Consider the following 13546-nt stretch of genomic DNA (forward strand, 5'->3'; position numbering starts at 1 on the left):
AAATTAAATTCAGGCCTTAACGGCCTGTTGCCCGTTTAGGCCTGAAATTTTTTTAGGCTTTATGTGTTTCGTACTGTTTCGTTTCGTTTCGCTAAATACAGTAAGCCCTCTTTAATTTCACAACTGCGATGATCAATCATGTCTTCATAACAAAACTTGTTATCGTTTGCGTCTGTTTGTGTTTTGGAGTATCTACTTCGTTGTCTGGTAAAAAAACAACAGTTTCCGTGAAATCTGACCTTCCCTCCTCCCGTCGTCAAGACTTATTTTGACCGAAATATGACAAATCGGCCTTACCCCTACCCGGTGTGTCAGTTTCTTTGCAAATTCAAAGGAATACGATATTCAGCATTTATAAGATGTCAAAGTACCGAAATTCGCATGATTAGTACCTGACATACTATATACACATATCTCATGTTCTCCAAGAAAGAAGAAAGATTATTATATGGCTAGCTCCGTGAGCGGGCAAGATGAATCAAATCCTGCGCTGTGATTAGCTACCCGAGCGGGCAAGATGGAGCTATCTTTCCCGCTCGGGACTACCCGCCATGTCCCGCAAGAAAAATTTTCCCGAAAGCCATATAATAAATCCTTTATTGACCAAGCTTGTTCGGCCAAGATGGCTGGATATTGTCCTCGTCCTCGTCCTCACACTTGGTCAATAACCCATATATATACCGAGGGTACCAGGCTGCAACAATGGAATGCCCGCAGCAAGCCGAAGCTGTGTAATCAGGCGGCGCGGCTCAAATGTGATTGGTTGATAGCGAGAGACAGACAGTACAGATGTGGCACCATAACAAGGACCTTCTTTTGTTCGGAGAATTCCCTCGTGCATGACCAATCTGCTTGGCAAAATGAGGTGTTCAAAAGTTAGATTTATCGTTGTTGTGTTGATCTTCAGCATAGTTGCTGGACTGCACCTTCTGCTCTCGCATTCAGAAGGTGACGATAGAACAGGTTCACATTCAACGCCACTGTTCTCGAGCAAATGGCGATCAGAGGCAAAACCACAAGGAGAAACGTGGATTTCCGGTAAGCATTTATAACCTTCGGAAGCTTCAAGACAATGATGAACACGGACCAATTTATCCCAGAATCTTTAACTTTTCATTCCTTTTTTAGATTGATTCTTTTTCCCTTGGTTACACAAATGGGGTATTGTAAATCTAAGTTCGTTTGTCAATGCAAGGTCAAATGGCTGGTTGTGTTCAACAGATTATTCGGGACGCTGTATCTCCGGGCGATGTAAATTTAAAATACAATTGCGCTTTCATAACTTTCTTACAATTCGCTCGTAATTTACTTCGACTTATTTTGTATGCAAATACGGGAGAGTAATAAGTGGTTATGAATACTAAATGCTACAAAGTTAAATAATGGAGTCTATGTGAAGACAAGAGTTGTGTGCTTGTTGAAAGGATCATATTTGGACAAGTTGTCGTAAATGTTTTGCTTATAGTACGTAAAATTTTGTCATTGTTGTTTTATGAATCAGGCGTCGTAGTTTTACGAAAAAAAATCTGTAGTTAACTATGATGAATCCTAAAGCGCAAGTTCATTACATGACTTTTGTTTAACCAGCTGACACCTTCACGTGGTAAACAAACGGACTAAAAACCTTTTATTTTAAATTTTGTTTCAAAAAAGTCGTGGTAGTAATCATAGTAATCATAAAAAAAAATGTTTGTAACAATATTTTGTACGATTCACTTTTGAAAATGTTTGGGAAATTAAAGAGATTTCTTGTAGCAAAATAATTTTCCTCGTATAAACAGTGTGTGTAAAAGATATATTTTGTGAAATTTTACTGTGACGCCTGGTTGACGTCAAAGTTCATGTGAATCCGGATCCTGGACAAAATTACCTTAAGCTAGACTCCTTTTAAGAAAACCTTAATTGTAAAATTTTATTTTTGTCAAATTTAAATTATAAATCTTAATTTAATGAATGTTAGGGGAAGAAAATATCAATAATTTACTTTAATATATATTTTGCCAACAAACACAAGCTGTCTTAATTTTCAAATGTTAAATATTATTGTTGTGTGGGAATTGTGTCGAACAAATCGAGGGTAAAACAAATCAGTTAACAGCAAATCAATTTCTGGTTCTTAAAGTGTTTTAAACTGCTTTCTGATTCTTACTCTAAAGACTCAGCCTGATTTTAGCCTTGTGTACACATATTTATTTGTGACAAAAAACATGCTGCCTTCATGAAGGGTTTCAAGCAACTTCAAGTTGAAGTGTAAATTTCTCATTGGCATCGTATGTTTCCTTGTGCCATGAGTATAGCCATATAAGGCTGTCACATTGCCGATCTCTGTTCTTAGCTGTCAGTACATAATGTGTAGTGAAGCAGATTGCTAGTTAACTAACATTGCTAAATACATTTTGATTAAGCCCCACAAGGTTTTAAAACTATTTATAATACAGGTAAACCTATTGGTTTTTTGACCAATCAGAGCATGCGCAGGGTCCTGCACACGCTCTGATTGGTCACAAAACCCATGTTTTATCAGAGTATAAAACAGAGAAAACGTGTTTTATTGTTTTTTGCCTATATCATAAAGCAAATGAAGAAGCCTAAGCCGTGTATTACACTGTGATAAAATACTCCAAACATTTGAGAACACTCAAGAAATGTAGAAAACACTCCTCGTGTTTTCTACATTTCCCTCATGTTCTCAAATGCTTGTTGTGTTTTATCACAGTATAATACACAGCTTAAGCTTCTTTATTTGTTAATTAACCTTGTAACTTGAAATCAAGGCTTTCTGTAACAGTACTGAGCTTTTAATGTTTTACTTTGGTTTACAGAACTTAGAGGAATAACTGTAAAAAATTCTGTGGTAAGTGGAAGTTTCTTCAGATTGAGACACACTAGAGCATTAGGAGAAAATTCGGGACTTTCTGATCTGTTATCCAATCGAGGATTGGTTGTGTTCTTGGCAAGTCTGTAATAGACTACAGCTGTATGTGTAGCATCCTATTTAGTGGGAACAAAAAAATATATATTCCAGTAGTAACATTGTGTTATAGAGATCTTGGGTAAGCACTGTCCGCTGTGCCTGAGGGCTGACTATTAGCATGAGTTCGTCATATTCAGAGTGATCTAATCCAGGAGCTTGTAGTAACAACTTTGAATTCACGTTATAAAACATTACTTTAATTCATGGATGAACTTTTTAGTGCATTAGTGAAGAGACATCCATTCTTGTTAATTTTGGTAGCAGGTCTAATAGGTGAATCTCCAATTGCTCAAGGTTTATTTTGTTGAATAAGTTAACAAGTCTGCATTCAAGTGCAGCTAATGGCTCATCAGGTCAGCACCCCTTAATCTCAATTTTCCATAGCACAAAGCAACCAGGAGTGTTTCTGCTCCTCCCTGGATTGGGTGGTAGTACATCGAAGGGTTACCCCAAGTGTTATATTTGCTGGTGCCCATTTATACACCTGGGTGGAAAGAGGTGCTGGACAGCTCAATCCACAGGAGGGAACTACCTATTACGTCACATAACCTCCTAAGATGTGTTGAATAGCAGAGGACTAACTTAATTTGTTTCTTTAACATTACTGGGATTGTATTATTATTGATCGGTCTTCTTTAATTATCTTGTCATTTCTCCGTTACAGGTCTCCAGTGAACAAAGGCTGAAATCCTTGAGACAAGTATGTGGAAACACAAGGAAATCGTGGGATTCCCTCTCTGTCACAGAGAAAGGGATCCTAGCCAAACACATCTTGGTTAATGATGAGCACAAGTTTCTGTACTGTTCAGTGCCCAAAGTTGCTTGTTCAAACTGGAAAAGAGTCATGATGGTACTGGATGGTGAAGCTACTGACACGAACACCATCCGCAAGGTGAATCACATGAGCTTTACATTCCTAGGAGATTTACCACCCTTGGCTGTCAAACGCAAACTCCAAGAGTATTATAAATTCATGTTTGTAAGGGAACCTCTTGTCAGAATTCTGTCAGCATATAAAGACAAGTTCTTGTTAAACAACACCTCTTTTCATAAAAGCTATGGAAGAAAAATTGTCAAGCATGTGCGGAAGAATGCTGCAGCAAACTCCAAAGGAGATGACGTCTCACTAGAAGAGTTTTTGCAGTATGTAGCAGAGAGTCCTGTGGAAGACATGAATGAGCACTGGATGCCATTCTATGAATTGTGCCAACCTTGTGCTGTTTCATACGACTTTGTTGGATCCTTTGAGAATCTGGAGTTGGATGCTAATCAAGTACTGAAAGAGCTTAATGTGAATGACCAAGTTTCTTTTCCTAAACAACAGAAGTATTATAAAGCAGGTGGTAAAGGATATGTAACAAGTAAGAAATTCACAGATGTATCACCAGATATGTTGAAAAAAGCACTAAGAAAATATGATTTGGACTACAAATTATTTTCATATCAAAAACCAAATATTTAAAATGATTTGAATTTATTTTTCACTTTGTGCACTCAGTTTTTAATCCTACTCACTCAATGCACATCTGATAATTGAGTCCCCCCCACCTCCCCCCACTTCCAAAACCCCCAATCCATCAAGTTGATGACTTAGCCCTACAGAGATTAGGCGAAGACAAGCATCCAGATGTCTGTGTTTTGCAGGCTATATAGAGATCTGTGTCTGAATATCTTGCTGCTGCCTGAATTTCAATGTTCATTTTAAATTACAACTAAATTCTAAGATGCAGTTACAAGGCATTAAAATTGACGAGGGAACAGATTAAATTATAAACATTTAACACATTGAAACAGTGTGCTGGATGTTCTGCACGCATTGCATGCCTCTAATGCTAACCAACCATAAACTGCATGATGTGAGATTACAGAACACTTGCCCAAGTTAACTAAAGTAATAGAGCGGTTTTCAATTGAGTGTCAAAAAGTAATTAGTTTTGCATTTATGCTAGGCGATTGTCTTAAAAAAGCTCACGCCACTTTTTCATCCAATTTAAAGTAAAACAAAACCATTGGTGACTACCTTGCACACATTTTCCCACGCTTTGCGTGAGCTAAATGCAATTGCTTCACATTTTGATTGGTGCATTGTATTGTTTGTGTCTTTTGTGACTGGCTAGAGTGATTACTTTGGTTTTGGTTTTATGACACTCAATTGAAAACTGCTCTAGAAGTAATTTACTATTCCTTAAAAGAGTAGTAAAAGTGTTATATTTTTAAAGAAAGATACATTAATAAATGAGTAAAGATTCTACTCACCTGTACAGACAAAAAACTGCTCTAGTACAAGTTGGTAGAATTTGACATGACAGGATGTTTCCAGTACAAATCACACAATTTGGACAGCTGGAAGGATAAGCATTTTATTTGTTTAATACTTCAGGAAAAATTATACCCATGGTGACGTCATAGACCTGTTTTTTTTAAGAACAATTATCACATATAAATTACGTAGGGCTCATTGTTAGGATATGTCTAATATTGTAAAATATTTTGATTAAAAGTAGTCACAATTAAACAGATTTTAATGCTTCACTGGGGCATAGCCAGGAATTTCCAAAGGGGGATCACACTGTGTCAAAGTGGGGCACTCACCAGGTTGTCATGTCATTTTTGCCACCTGCTGTAGGTTTTTTTCTTAAAAAAGGCTTACAGAAGGGTGGGGGGGGGGGGGGGTCACAGGCACCTGAGGACCCGCTAGCTACACCCCTGCTTCTTGGCTAAAATAAGAGGTGTTGTGTATTGTTCTTCTGACCCACAAGTTCATGCTCCGTAGTTGATGACCTAAAATTACCAAATATGATCTACCGTGGTATCTAAAATGACCTAACGCGATCTAATATGGACTGAATAATCTTAGATGATCAACAAAATGGATTTAATGATCCAAAATGACCAACAACCAGTTATACTTTGACCTAATATGTAACCCTATGACTCAAGAAAAACGACTCTCGCCAGTTAAAAACGAATTACCAAAATTACAAAGAATGATTACCTGAAACCTACACAGGTTACATGTATAACATTTGGTTGTCACGCAATGTTTCTTCTAATCTCTGCGTACCTGTTGACAAGAGTAATCAATATTGATCAATCGAAAAGCAGGTAACTAAACAATCCGAAAATTGTATAAGTGATTATTATTAACAATATTTTGATTCGTGTACTTTGAAGCTATATCCAAGTTAAACCACCACTTTGGAGTTTAGGTATATTTCCTCCAGTTATCCAGTTTCCTTGGAAGACAAGAAAGCATGAACGGAAAACTTCCACATTTTAAAAGGAAAGATATTGACAAAACATAATTTCCATGGAAACACTGACCAAACCCTAGGAGGAAAAAATTTGTCAACCTATGTTGGAAAAATGAAAAGAAATGATGTGCCAATATTTCTTGAAAACGAAATAACAGGGATTTGAAGTCTGTGCATACTACAATTTACCTAAAAAGGAACTGTTGAAGGTTGTTGAACTGCTCACCTTTAAGTTAATCACATGGGGGAAGATTTTTTAGAAGCGGCCATAAGGTGTTGTTTTCTGGATGAAAAATAGCAGTTGACTCTTGAGCTGATCATTACAGCAGCAGCATTTTTGAGAACTTGTCAAGTCTGCAAAATAAATAACCAAAATGTGATGCCTGCTTTCTCACCCTCTTCACTGCAAGTCTTATATTAATTACTTATATCACACATTTTGTCACATTTTTCACTTAACTGTAATCAATTTGTAGCCATCGTTTGAAAGACAAATTTTTCAGAAATCAAGAGTGAAATCAAAAACAAGTTATCTTTCCGTTGGAGTATCCGCGAATATCAAGTCAACGACCCAAAGTTAATGTTTTGTTTGTAAGACACACTAGTAAAATGATGTATGTGAATAAGTGGCATTGCAACGAATTCAAGAAAATCGCATCTTAGTTTGCAACGGAATCGCGAATATATCTTTTCTATGAAAAATGCATATTTTTTTGTAGGATGTGTCCGTTTCACCACGGTAGCTTCTAGAAATGAAATAGGATTGGTTACCTTTACAACTCACTACAAATTTCTCTAGGCATCCTTAGATTTTAATCCATCCCTGAAAATCAACCCCTTGTGGTTGTTTGTTAACCTTCATTTCTGATAAAACGACTCGAGATATAAACGATCGCTAGTAAGAACTATGCTTGATCGCGCCAACCGCTTGTCATCCTCACCCGACCTTTTTTCAAAAGAGTGTCAGGATCTGAAAACAATGTTTCTGAAACTGAAATATCCTGACAAAATTATTGATTCTACTTTCAAGAGATTCCACGCTTCCCAAGACCAGAACCAAAACCGAATTGAGCAGTGCTAAGCCTTGTACTAATCTCCTTGCCTTTCAAAGACTCGGAAATCCGCCGACTCCGTGCGCCCGCAACTAAACGACCTTGGAAAAAAAATCGATCGTGTATTACAACCTGCAGTTTTCACAAGTGGGAAAATCTTGGAAGATTTGTAAGTCACGAAAACAAAGCCCTCACTGGCAAACCAACAATGCGCTCTGTATGAATTTAATTGTAATTCGTGTAATGTGAATTATATAGGGTACACGAGCCGTCACCTTCACCTGCGCATTGAGGAGCACATATGTTATGTCATAGGTAAACATCTCAAGGACGAACACAATCGAAGACCGAAAAATCTTTACGAGCAATTTGCCATCCTAAGGAAATGCCGCGGAAAGTTCGAGTGCCTTATTTATTAGATGCTTTAAATGAGGAAAAGAGACCGACTCTGAACACTCAAAAAGACTCCATTCCAGCGAAACTGTTTATTTACTTATGTACATTCTTCTGTTTTTGTCAATTTAGTACATATTTTCTGTTTTCCTCCATCACACTTTATTCTAACGTAGTCTCACACTTTCCTTTCTTTATAATATGAGTAACGTTGTTTAACTTACAATAATTTACATTTGATAATGGTGACATGTCGCCGAAACGTCATGTTTAAATATTGCTGTTTTTTATCCTGACAAGAATATATAAAAAGTTTTATTAAATAGGATTATATAATGGGGTTAAATCAATGACCAATTCAAATTTATCTTTTTACTGTGAAGTCTTCCAAACAAATCAGTCATTTTGGGTCGTTAATTATTCCACAAATTCGTTCCATATAAACTTAGGTATAGATATCATAAGACCTCAATAAACCTAAACGACACTTCTGTTTTACTATCAAAGGCAAATAAGAATTTTGAAGATCATTTTAAAGAGCACCGACTCAATTTACATACACAACAATAGAAAGCTTAATAAATTGTGTTTTTACATTATTTGATCTTTAAAAATGAAAAAAATAAGGCTAAGACTTAAATAACCATATGAAAAAAGCCTGAAAACAAAATAGTTACTTCTAAATTCAGGATAAGAAATCACAACCGTAAAGCGAAACTGAAAGATTTATCATTTCTAAAACTCATGAAAGCTTCAGGTTTTGTGGCCACTGCACACACAATTCAATTGAAAATGAAATTCATTTTTATTTCATTGTATTCGTATACTATAATAATATGATGACCTATATTAAGAAATTCTCTTACGGAGAAAATTAGTGAAATTTCATTTAAAAAAACGTTTCGGTCATTTACGACCTTCACCAGTTTACAGCCAACTGTAAAGTGATGAAGGTCGTAAATGACCGATTGGAAACGTTTTTAAATTAAATTTTTAAACTTTTTTAAGTTCGTTCAAAAGTTGTCCGTCCTCTGACCATTTTAACTTGTTATATATATATAGTTTTATTATATGGCTGTGTCTCACAAGGACTGGGAACTAATGATCGAATTCACGAATTTGATTGGCTGAAATCGATATTGACCGCGGTCTAGATTTTCCCATCTAGACCGGCATCTAGACCGGTTTCATTTTGCGTTGAAAAAGTAGCAAACTCAAATACAAAAATGTTTACCGTTTTCTTTTATTTTCTTCTCAATCATTTATGGAAGTGCCAAAAAGCCTGATGACAAAAAAAAAAGTAGAGAGGACGAGCAAATTTCGGCAGATTTAAGTTAAGCTCATCTCCGTTTGCAAGCAAAATGTCAGCAAATCAGTTACATTAAACGAATTAAAGTTTCTTCTTTGCCATATAATAAACATCTTATTAACCGAGCTAAGTCGGTCTGTATGGGAGAATCTTGACCGAGGTCGCGAGTACAGACCGAACGCAGTGAGGTCTGTACACACGACCGAGGTCAAAATTCTCCCATACAGACCTCCTGCTCGGTTAATAAGAGCTAAATATAGTTTTCATGTATCATTCATTGTCTGTGCAGCCTATAGAGTGTGTTCACGTGACGTCATCAAATTCTCATATCCAAAACTAGAGAGCCACAAAAGGTTTTATCCTCATCAGGAGGTACTAAAAGGTACTAAGAGGTACTAAAATCATATCTGTTTACAACTTTCCAGCTCAATAGCGTCCTTCGTTTGGAAACCAGCGCGTTTTGAATTTCGGAGTTATGGCGGTGCGTTACATAAAGCCTAGCCCGCGTTTGTCGAAATATATACTCCTATATCGTGACTTTTAGCCATTTTAGGCGTTAAAGTATTAGGAAAAGTGTTTGTTTAAATGTTTTTTGGTTCGGCTCAGATAATCAGTCGACCAGATTGCCAAAGAAAGTTTTAAATGTTTACACTATTTTCCGGCCGCCATATTGGAGGACTAAGGAGGTCAACCAGTGGCGGCTTCATACCAGGTACAATAATTTTGCGCGGAACATTTCGACGAATATCTCAACTTTGGGACAACACACACACCTTACACTTGGAGAACTGTCTTGTTTATTTATTGTCTATAATATCACAATTTCTTGGCTTTATCCACAGAATGGTTTTTGATTTTATTTGTTATTGCATGACAATGAACACGCTCCATAAGGGACTCAGCCCTACTATGACCTACTATATGGAATTTGTTTCACTTCCTGTTTTACTCTATAAAAAAACTGCAAGACGACATGAAATCTGCAGATTATGCCACAAAAACCGTTTTTACAACCTGCAGGTAATTTAAAAAGCCCGAACTCCTTAGCTGAAAGAAATGGTTATTGTTTAGCCGAATATCACTGAAAAGTGAACTTTTACAAAGTTTTCAAACAGTTCAGGCAAACAGTTATTTTAAATTTGGGGAAACTAAACAGTTAAAACACAAATAGTTGGGTGTTTTCAGTTGCACATGGAACAAAGTTACTGAATTTATTAAATGCGACCAGTCATGATATAATATGTTTTACATGATGTAATTTGTGACTTTTTTTCTCAGCATAAACCTCTGTCTGACAATACGAGCCTTCAACAACACCCTTTCTCGATTTAAATGTCTTAAATTTCCATCAGTCTTGAACATTAATAACAACATTAGATCAAGTAAATTGTATGACTGAAAATTTATGCTTAGAAAGAGAACACATCGTAAACTTCAAACATTTTCCTCGCGCTGAGGTAAATAATATCAATTATGTAAAACTGATTTCGCATTTTCGGAGCCATATCCTTGCACCATTAATTAACATAAGATCAGCAAAGAAACCACATAGAACGAATTACAGGAAATTCTCTTTAAAAGCTGGTACAAAATATGGAATGATATAACTGATGACGTAAAAACTTCACAGGTGTATCTTATTTTCAAAAGAAAAATGAAACAGTGATCTTACTCAATAAGTAACTACTTGATTTTCTTAATTTCAAACGCCCTGATTAGTTCAGCAGTAAGTATCATCACGATTGCCATGTTATCATCAGCTCTCCTCGGGAAGGTACAGTAGAAAAGTTATTGCACAAGGGGATCCCCTAAGAAAAACTTGTAAACGCTTACTAGGATGTCATGCCAACAATGTCATGTAATAATGAGACATGTAAGAAGCAATGGGGCAAACAATAAACAGAACATTAGCTGCTTTTCTTCGAGACGTAAACAGAACGATCACATTTCAGCCACCATGGCAACCGCCCATGTCCGCAACGAAACGCTGCAAAATGGAGCCTCTATCCAAAGTTATCGAGCTCTACGCCTCGAACGTTGACTCGATACATATAATCTAATAAATAAGCGAGACTCTCGACGCGGTAAATCAGCTAACGATTCGAAGAGTATATAGTCGCAACACGTGGGATCGTTTACCTACATTTTCACTTCGAATTTCGAGGTAATTCTGTATGGAAATAACTTTCTTTATTATTTACGATATCTTCTGAGTTGTTTCCTCGCCAAAACCCATTTTCAGGATATATGAGATGTATAGCCTCTTGGTTTTAATTTGAATTATGTTGAAACCCACCCTACGAATAGCATTCTTTCGTAAAGTTCACAAGATATGAATTTATGAGCTGGAAGTTTGAACCTTTCAACTGAGATACTTCACATTAATATTATACTCCAGATGCTCCCCAAATTTATAACATTTATCCATGTGAAACAACTATAATAAGTCTTCTCGGACTTCATGCGAAAAACTAGAGAGCTTTCATGAGTTGGTTTTATTCATTTGATAACAGGGCTTACTTAAATTTCTATCTGTTGTTTTTCATTTAAATTTTTCTTGCAAAAAGCTACTATTGTTTTCAATTCTTTAGGAAAACGTTGTTTTCTCATCAACTTTCTCAAAAACGTCTGGTTTTGATTATTGATCGATATGTCATACGCATTACAAAATGACAATTTAGTTCTGAAACGACATTTGCAAGACAATAACTATTCGACAGAGGGTGATAGGGAAAGGAGTGGTAGTTAAGGCACATCCCATGCTCAAAATAGTAATTCTCATTACTGGTTTCTTATATTCTTTAAATATTAATTCTAATAATTTGGCTCGTCAACAATACAATTACTTTAGGTAGTGATTTTCGTTTTGCATCATTCTTGCACTGAAACCGTTCAGTGGTTTCTAACAAGACTAGAAATAATGCACTTATCTGAATTTGATGTTTCCAACAGCAACTTGCTCCAGAATCCAAGAGCACTGTGTGATCGTAGATGGAGGCATTTTTCGAACACTGATCTGTTTCCAGCCTGGAGAAAAAAGAAATCATAAATAACTCTTTTTTTTACCCTCACTCGGTCAACTGACAAACCCGCGGTTGTGTTCAGCATATGAGCTTACACCGGAGTTTAACACGCATGGTTTCATAAATGTTGAGAGAACAGTAGTGATTTTTTTGTGGTTTCACATTTGTTTAAGAAACCTTGTATCCATCCCTTACGGTATTCCCCTTTTCCTTAATTGATTGCTATATAATGAGAAAATCTAGCTAGACTGAAGTCAATGTCGATTTAAGCCAATCAAAATGATGAATTCTGTAGTTCCCAGTCCTTGTGAGACACAGCCATAAAATAAATGTTCTTGAAACTTGATAACGCATTAATTTTGAACACTCTTGAACTGTTATAAAGGGTTAAATTGTAAACGTCGCAGGACGGACTTACCTTAGATGAGATGTTTCCAATAGTCATCCGACACCAAGAAGCGCAGCTCTGAACACTCCGATCCAAAATTACCAAAACTGATGACTGTCAGAAGCTCGCATATTCTCTGCCAATCCACTACATCTCTCTTCATCCTGAAGAAAACAGGTGAAAACGGTTAAGCTATTTATTTGCCTTGGTTGACTTATAAAGTTATAATTATTGCATTATTCACGCCAGAAAGTGCCACCAGTAAACAGTCGCTCGGCAACATGATAATCACGTCCCAAACATCCTGTCCAAGGCTTCTTCTTTGCGAGCGTGCTAGTTTCCATGCCAAGCCTTGCGTTCGCGTAAACTAACACGTTCTTACGGTGACCGCCTTGTCTTTAGTCAGAGAGTTGTCAAGGAAAGTTTACAAATTAAGGTTTACAGAGATCGACGTCAAACTCTTTACGTTACAACAATTTTCTAACAAGAGAACCCGTTGTTTCAGTTGTTGGCGCACCAATAACAGTAGCTGAATAGGTTGCAAAACATTTCCCGCCCTTAAACTCTTTTCCAGTTTTTCGGCAATTTGACATTTAACATTATAAACTTCTCGTAAGTCAACCTAGGGTCTAATAACGTCATTGATATACCAGCCAAATCGATCAGAAGTTCTCTCTGAATGGCATTTTAGTCAGTTTCTAAAAAAAATAACGAGTTTCAGACCGTTTTCGGGTCCACCTTTCCTCAGTCATCATCTGTCACAAACCGTTACATTGGCTAACTGTCGACTCTCTGAAAAAGTCTTTTACATCCCAAACTGAAACAAGGCACCATAAAATGTCGAACCAAGAGAGTTCTCAGAACGTCAAATTCAAACTCTTGAAAGGGCTTCGCATTTTCCAGTCTCTATTAATTCGGTACCTCGAACTCCTCACTGAAATCACTTTCCCTTTTATATAACTTTCCGTATTTTACTGTCGGTTTTTCGAACCCCCGTATTTATAAATACCCCTGAAAAAGACTTCATGCCAAGAAAAGACAAGATTATAGAAACGTATTCACTTATCTGTAAATTTAATTGAATTGTTTCCAGCATGAGAAGCTATCCAGTATACATAACAAACAGCGTCCTCACAGGAGTTCATTACTTGTC

The 13546-nt window shown here is 36.6% G+C and overlaps 1 protein-coding gene across 1 annotated transcript; it reads left to right on the plus strand.

Moving 5' to 3' along the window:
• Positions 1 to 433: 433 nt before the first annotated feature.
• On the plus strand, positions 434 to 5506 carry LOC110043414 (carbohydrate sulfotransferase 14-like). The gene is made up of 3 exons (XM_089273096.1): positions 434 to 1038; positions 2823 to 2854; positions 3639 to 5506. Exons 1-3 carry the CDS (start codon positions 840 to 842, stop codon positions 4434 to 4436), a joined length of 1029 nt encoding a protein of 342 aa, XP_089129222.1. The 5' UTR covers positions 434 to 839; the 3' UTR covers positions 4437 to 5506.
• Positions 5507 to 13546: the final 8040 nt, after the last annotated feature.

Source organism: Orbicella faveolata, unplaced genomic scaffold, assembly GCF_042242905.1.
Source record: "Orbicella faveolata isolate gen_17 unplaced genomic scaffold, um_ofav_v1 contig_35, whole genome shotgun sequence".
In the NCBI taxonomy this organism is placed as follows: Eukaryota; Metazoa; Cnidaria; class Anthozoa; order Scleractinia; family Merulinidae; genus Orbicella; species Orbicella faveolata.

Coding starts and splice junctions, on each gene's coding strand:
- LOC110043414 (XM_089273096.1), top strand. CDS start 840: ATGACCAATCTGCTTGGCAAAATGAGGTGTTCAAAAGTTAGATTTATC. Junction 1,039..2,822: donor AGGAGAAACGTGGATTTCCG/GTAAGCATTTAT, acceptor TTTGGTTTACAG/AACTTAGAGGAATAACTGTA. Junction 2,855..3,638: donor TAACTGTAAAAAATTCTGTG/GTAAGTGGAAGT, acceptor TCTCCGTTACAG/GTCTCCAGTGAACAAAGGCT.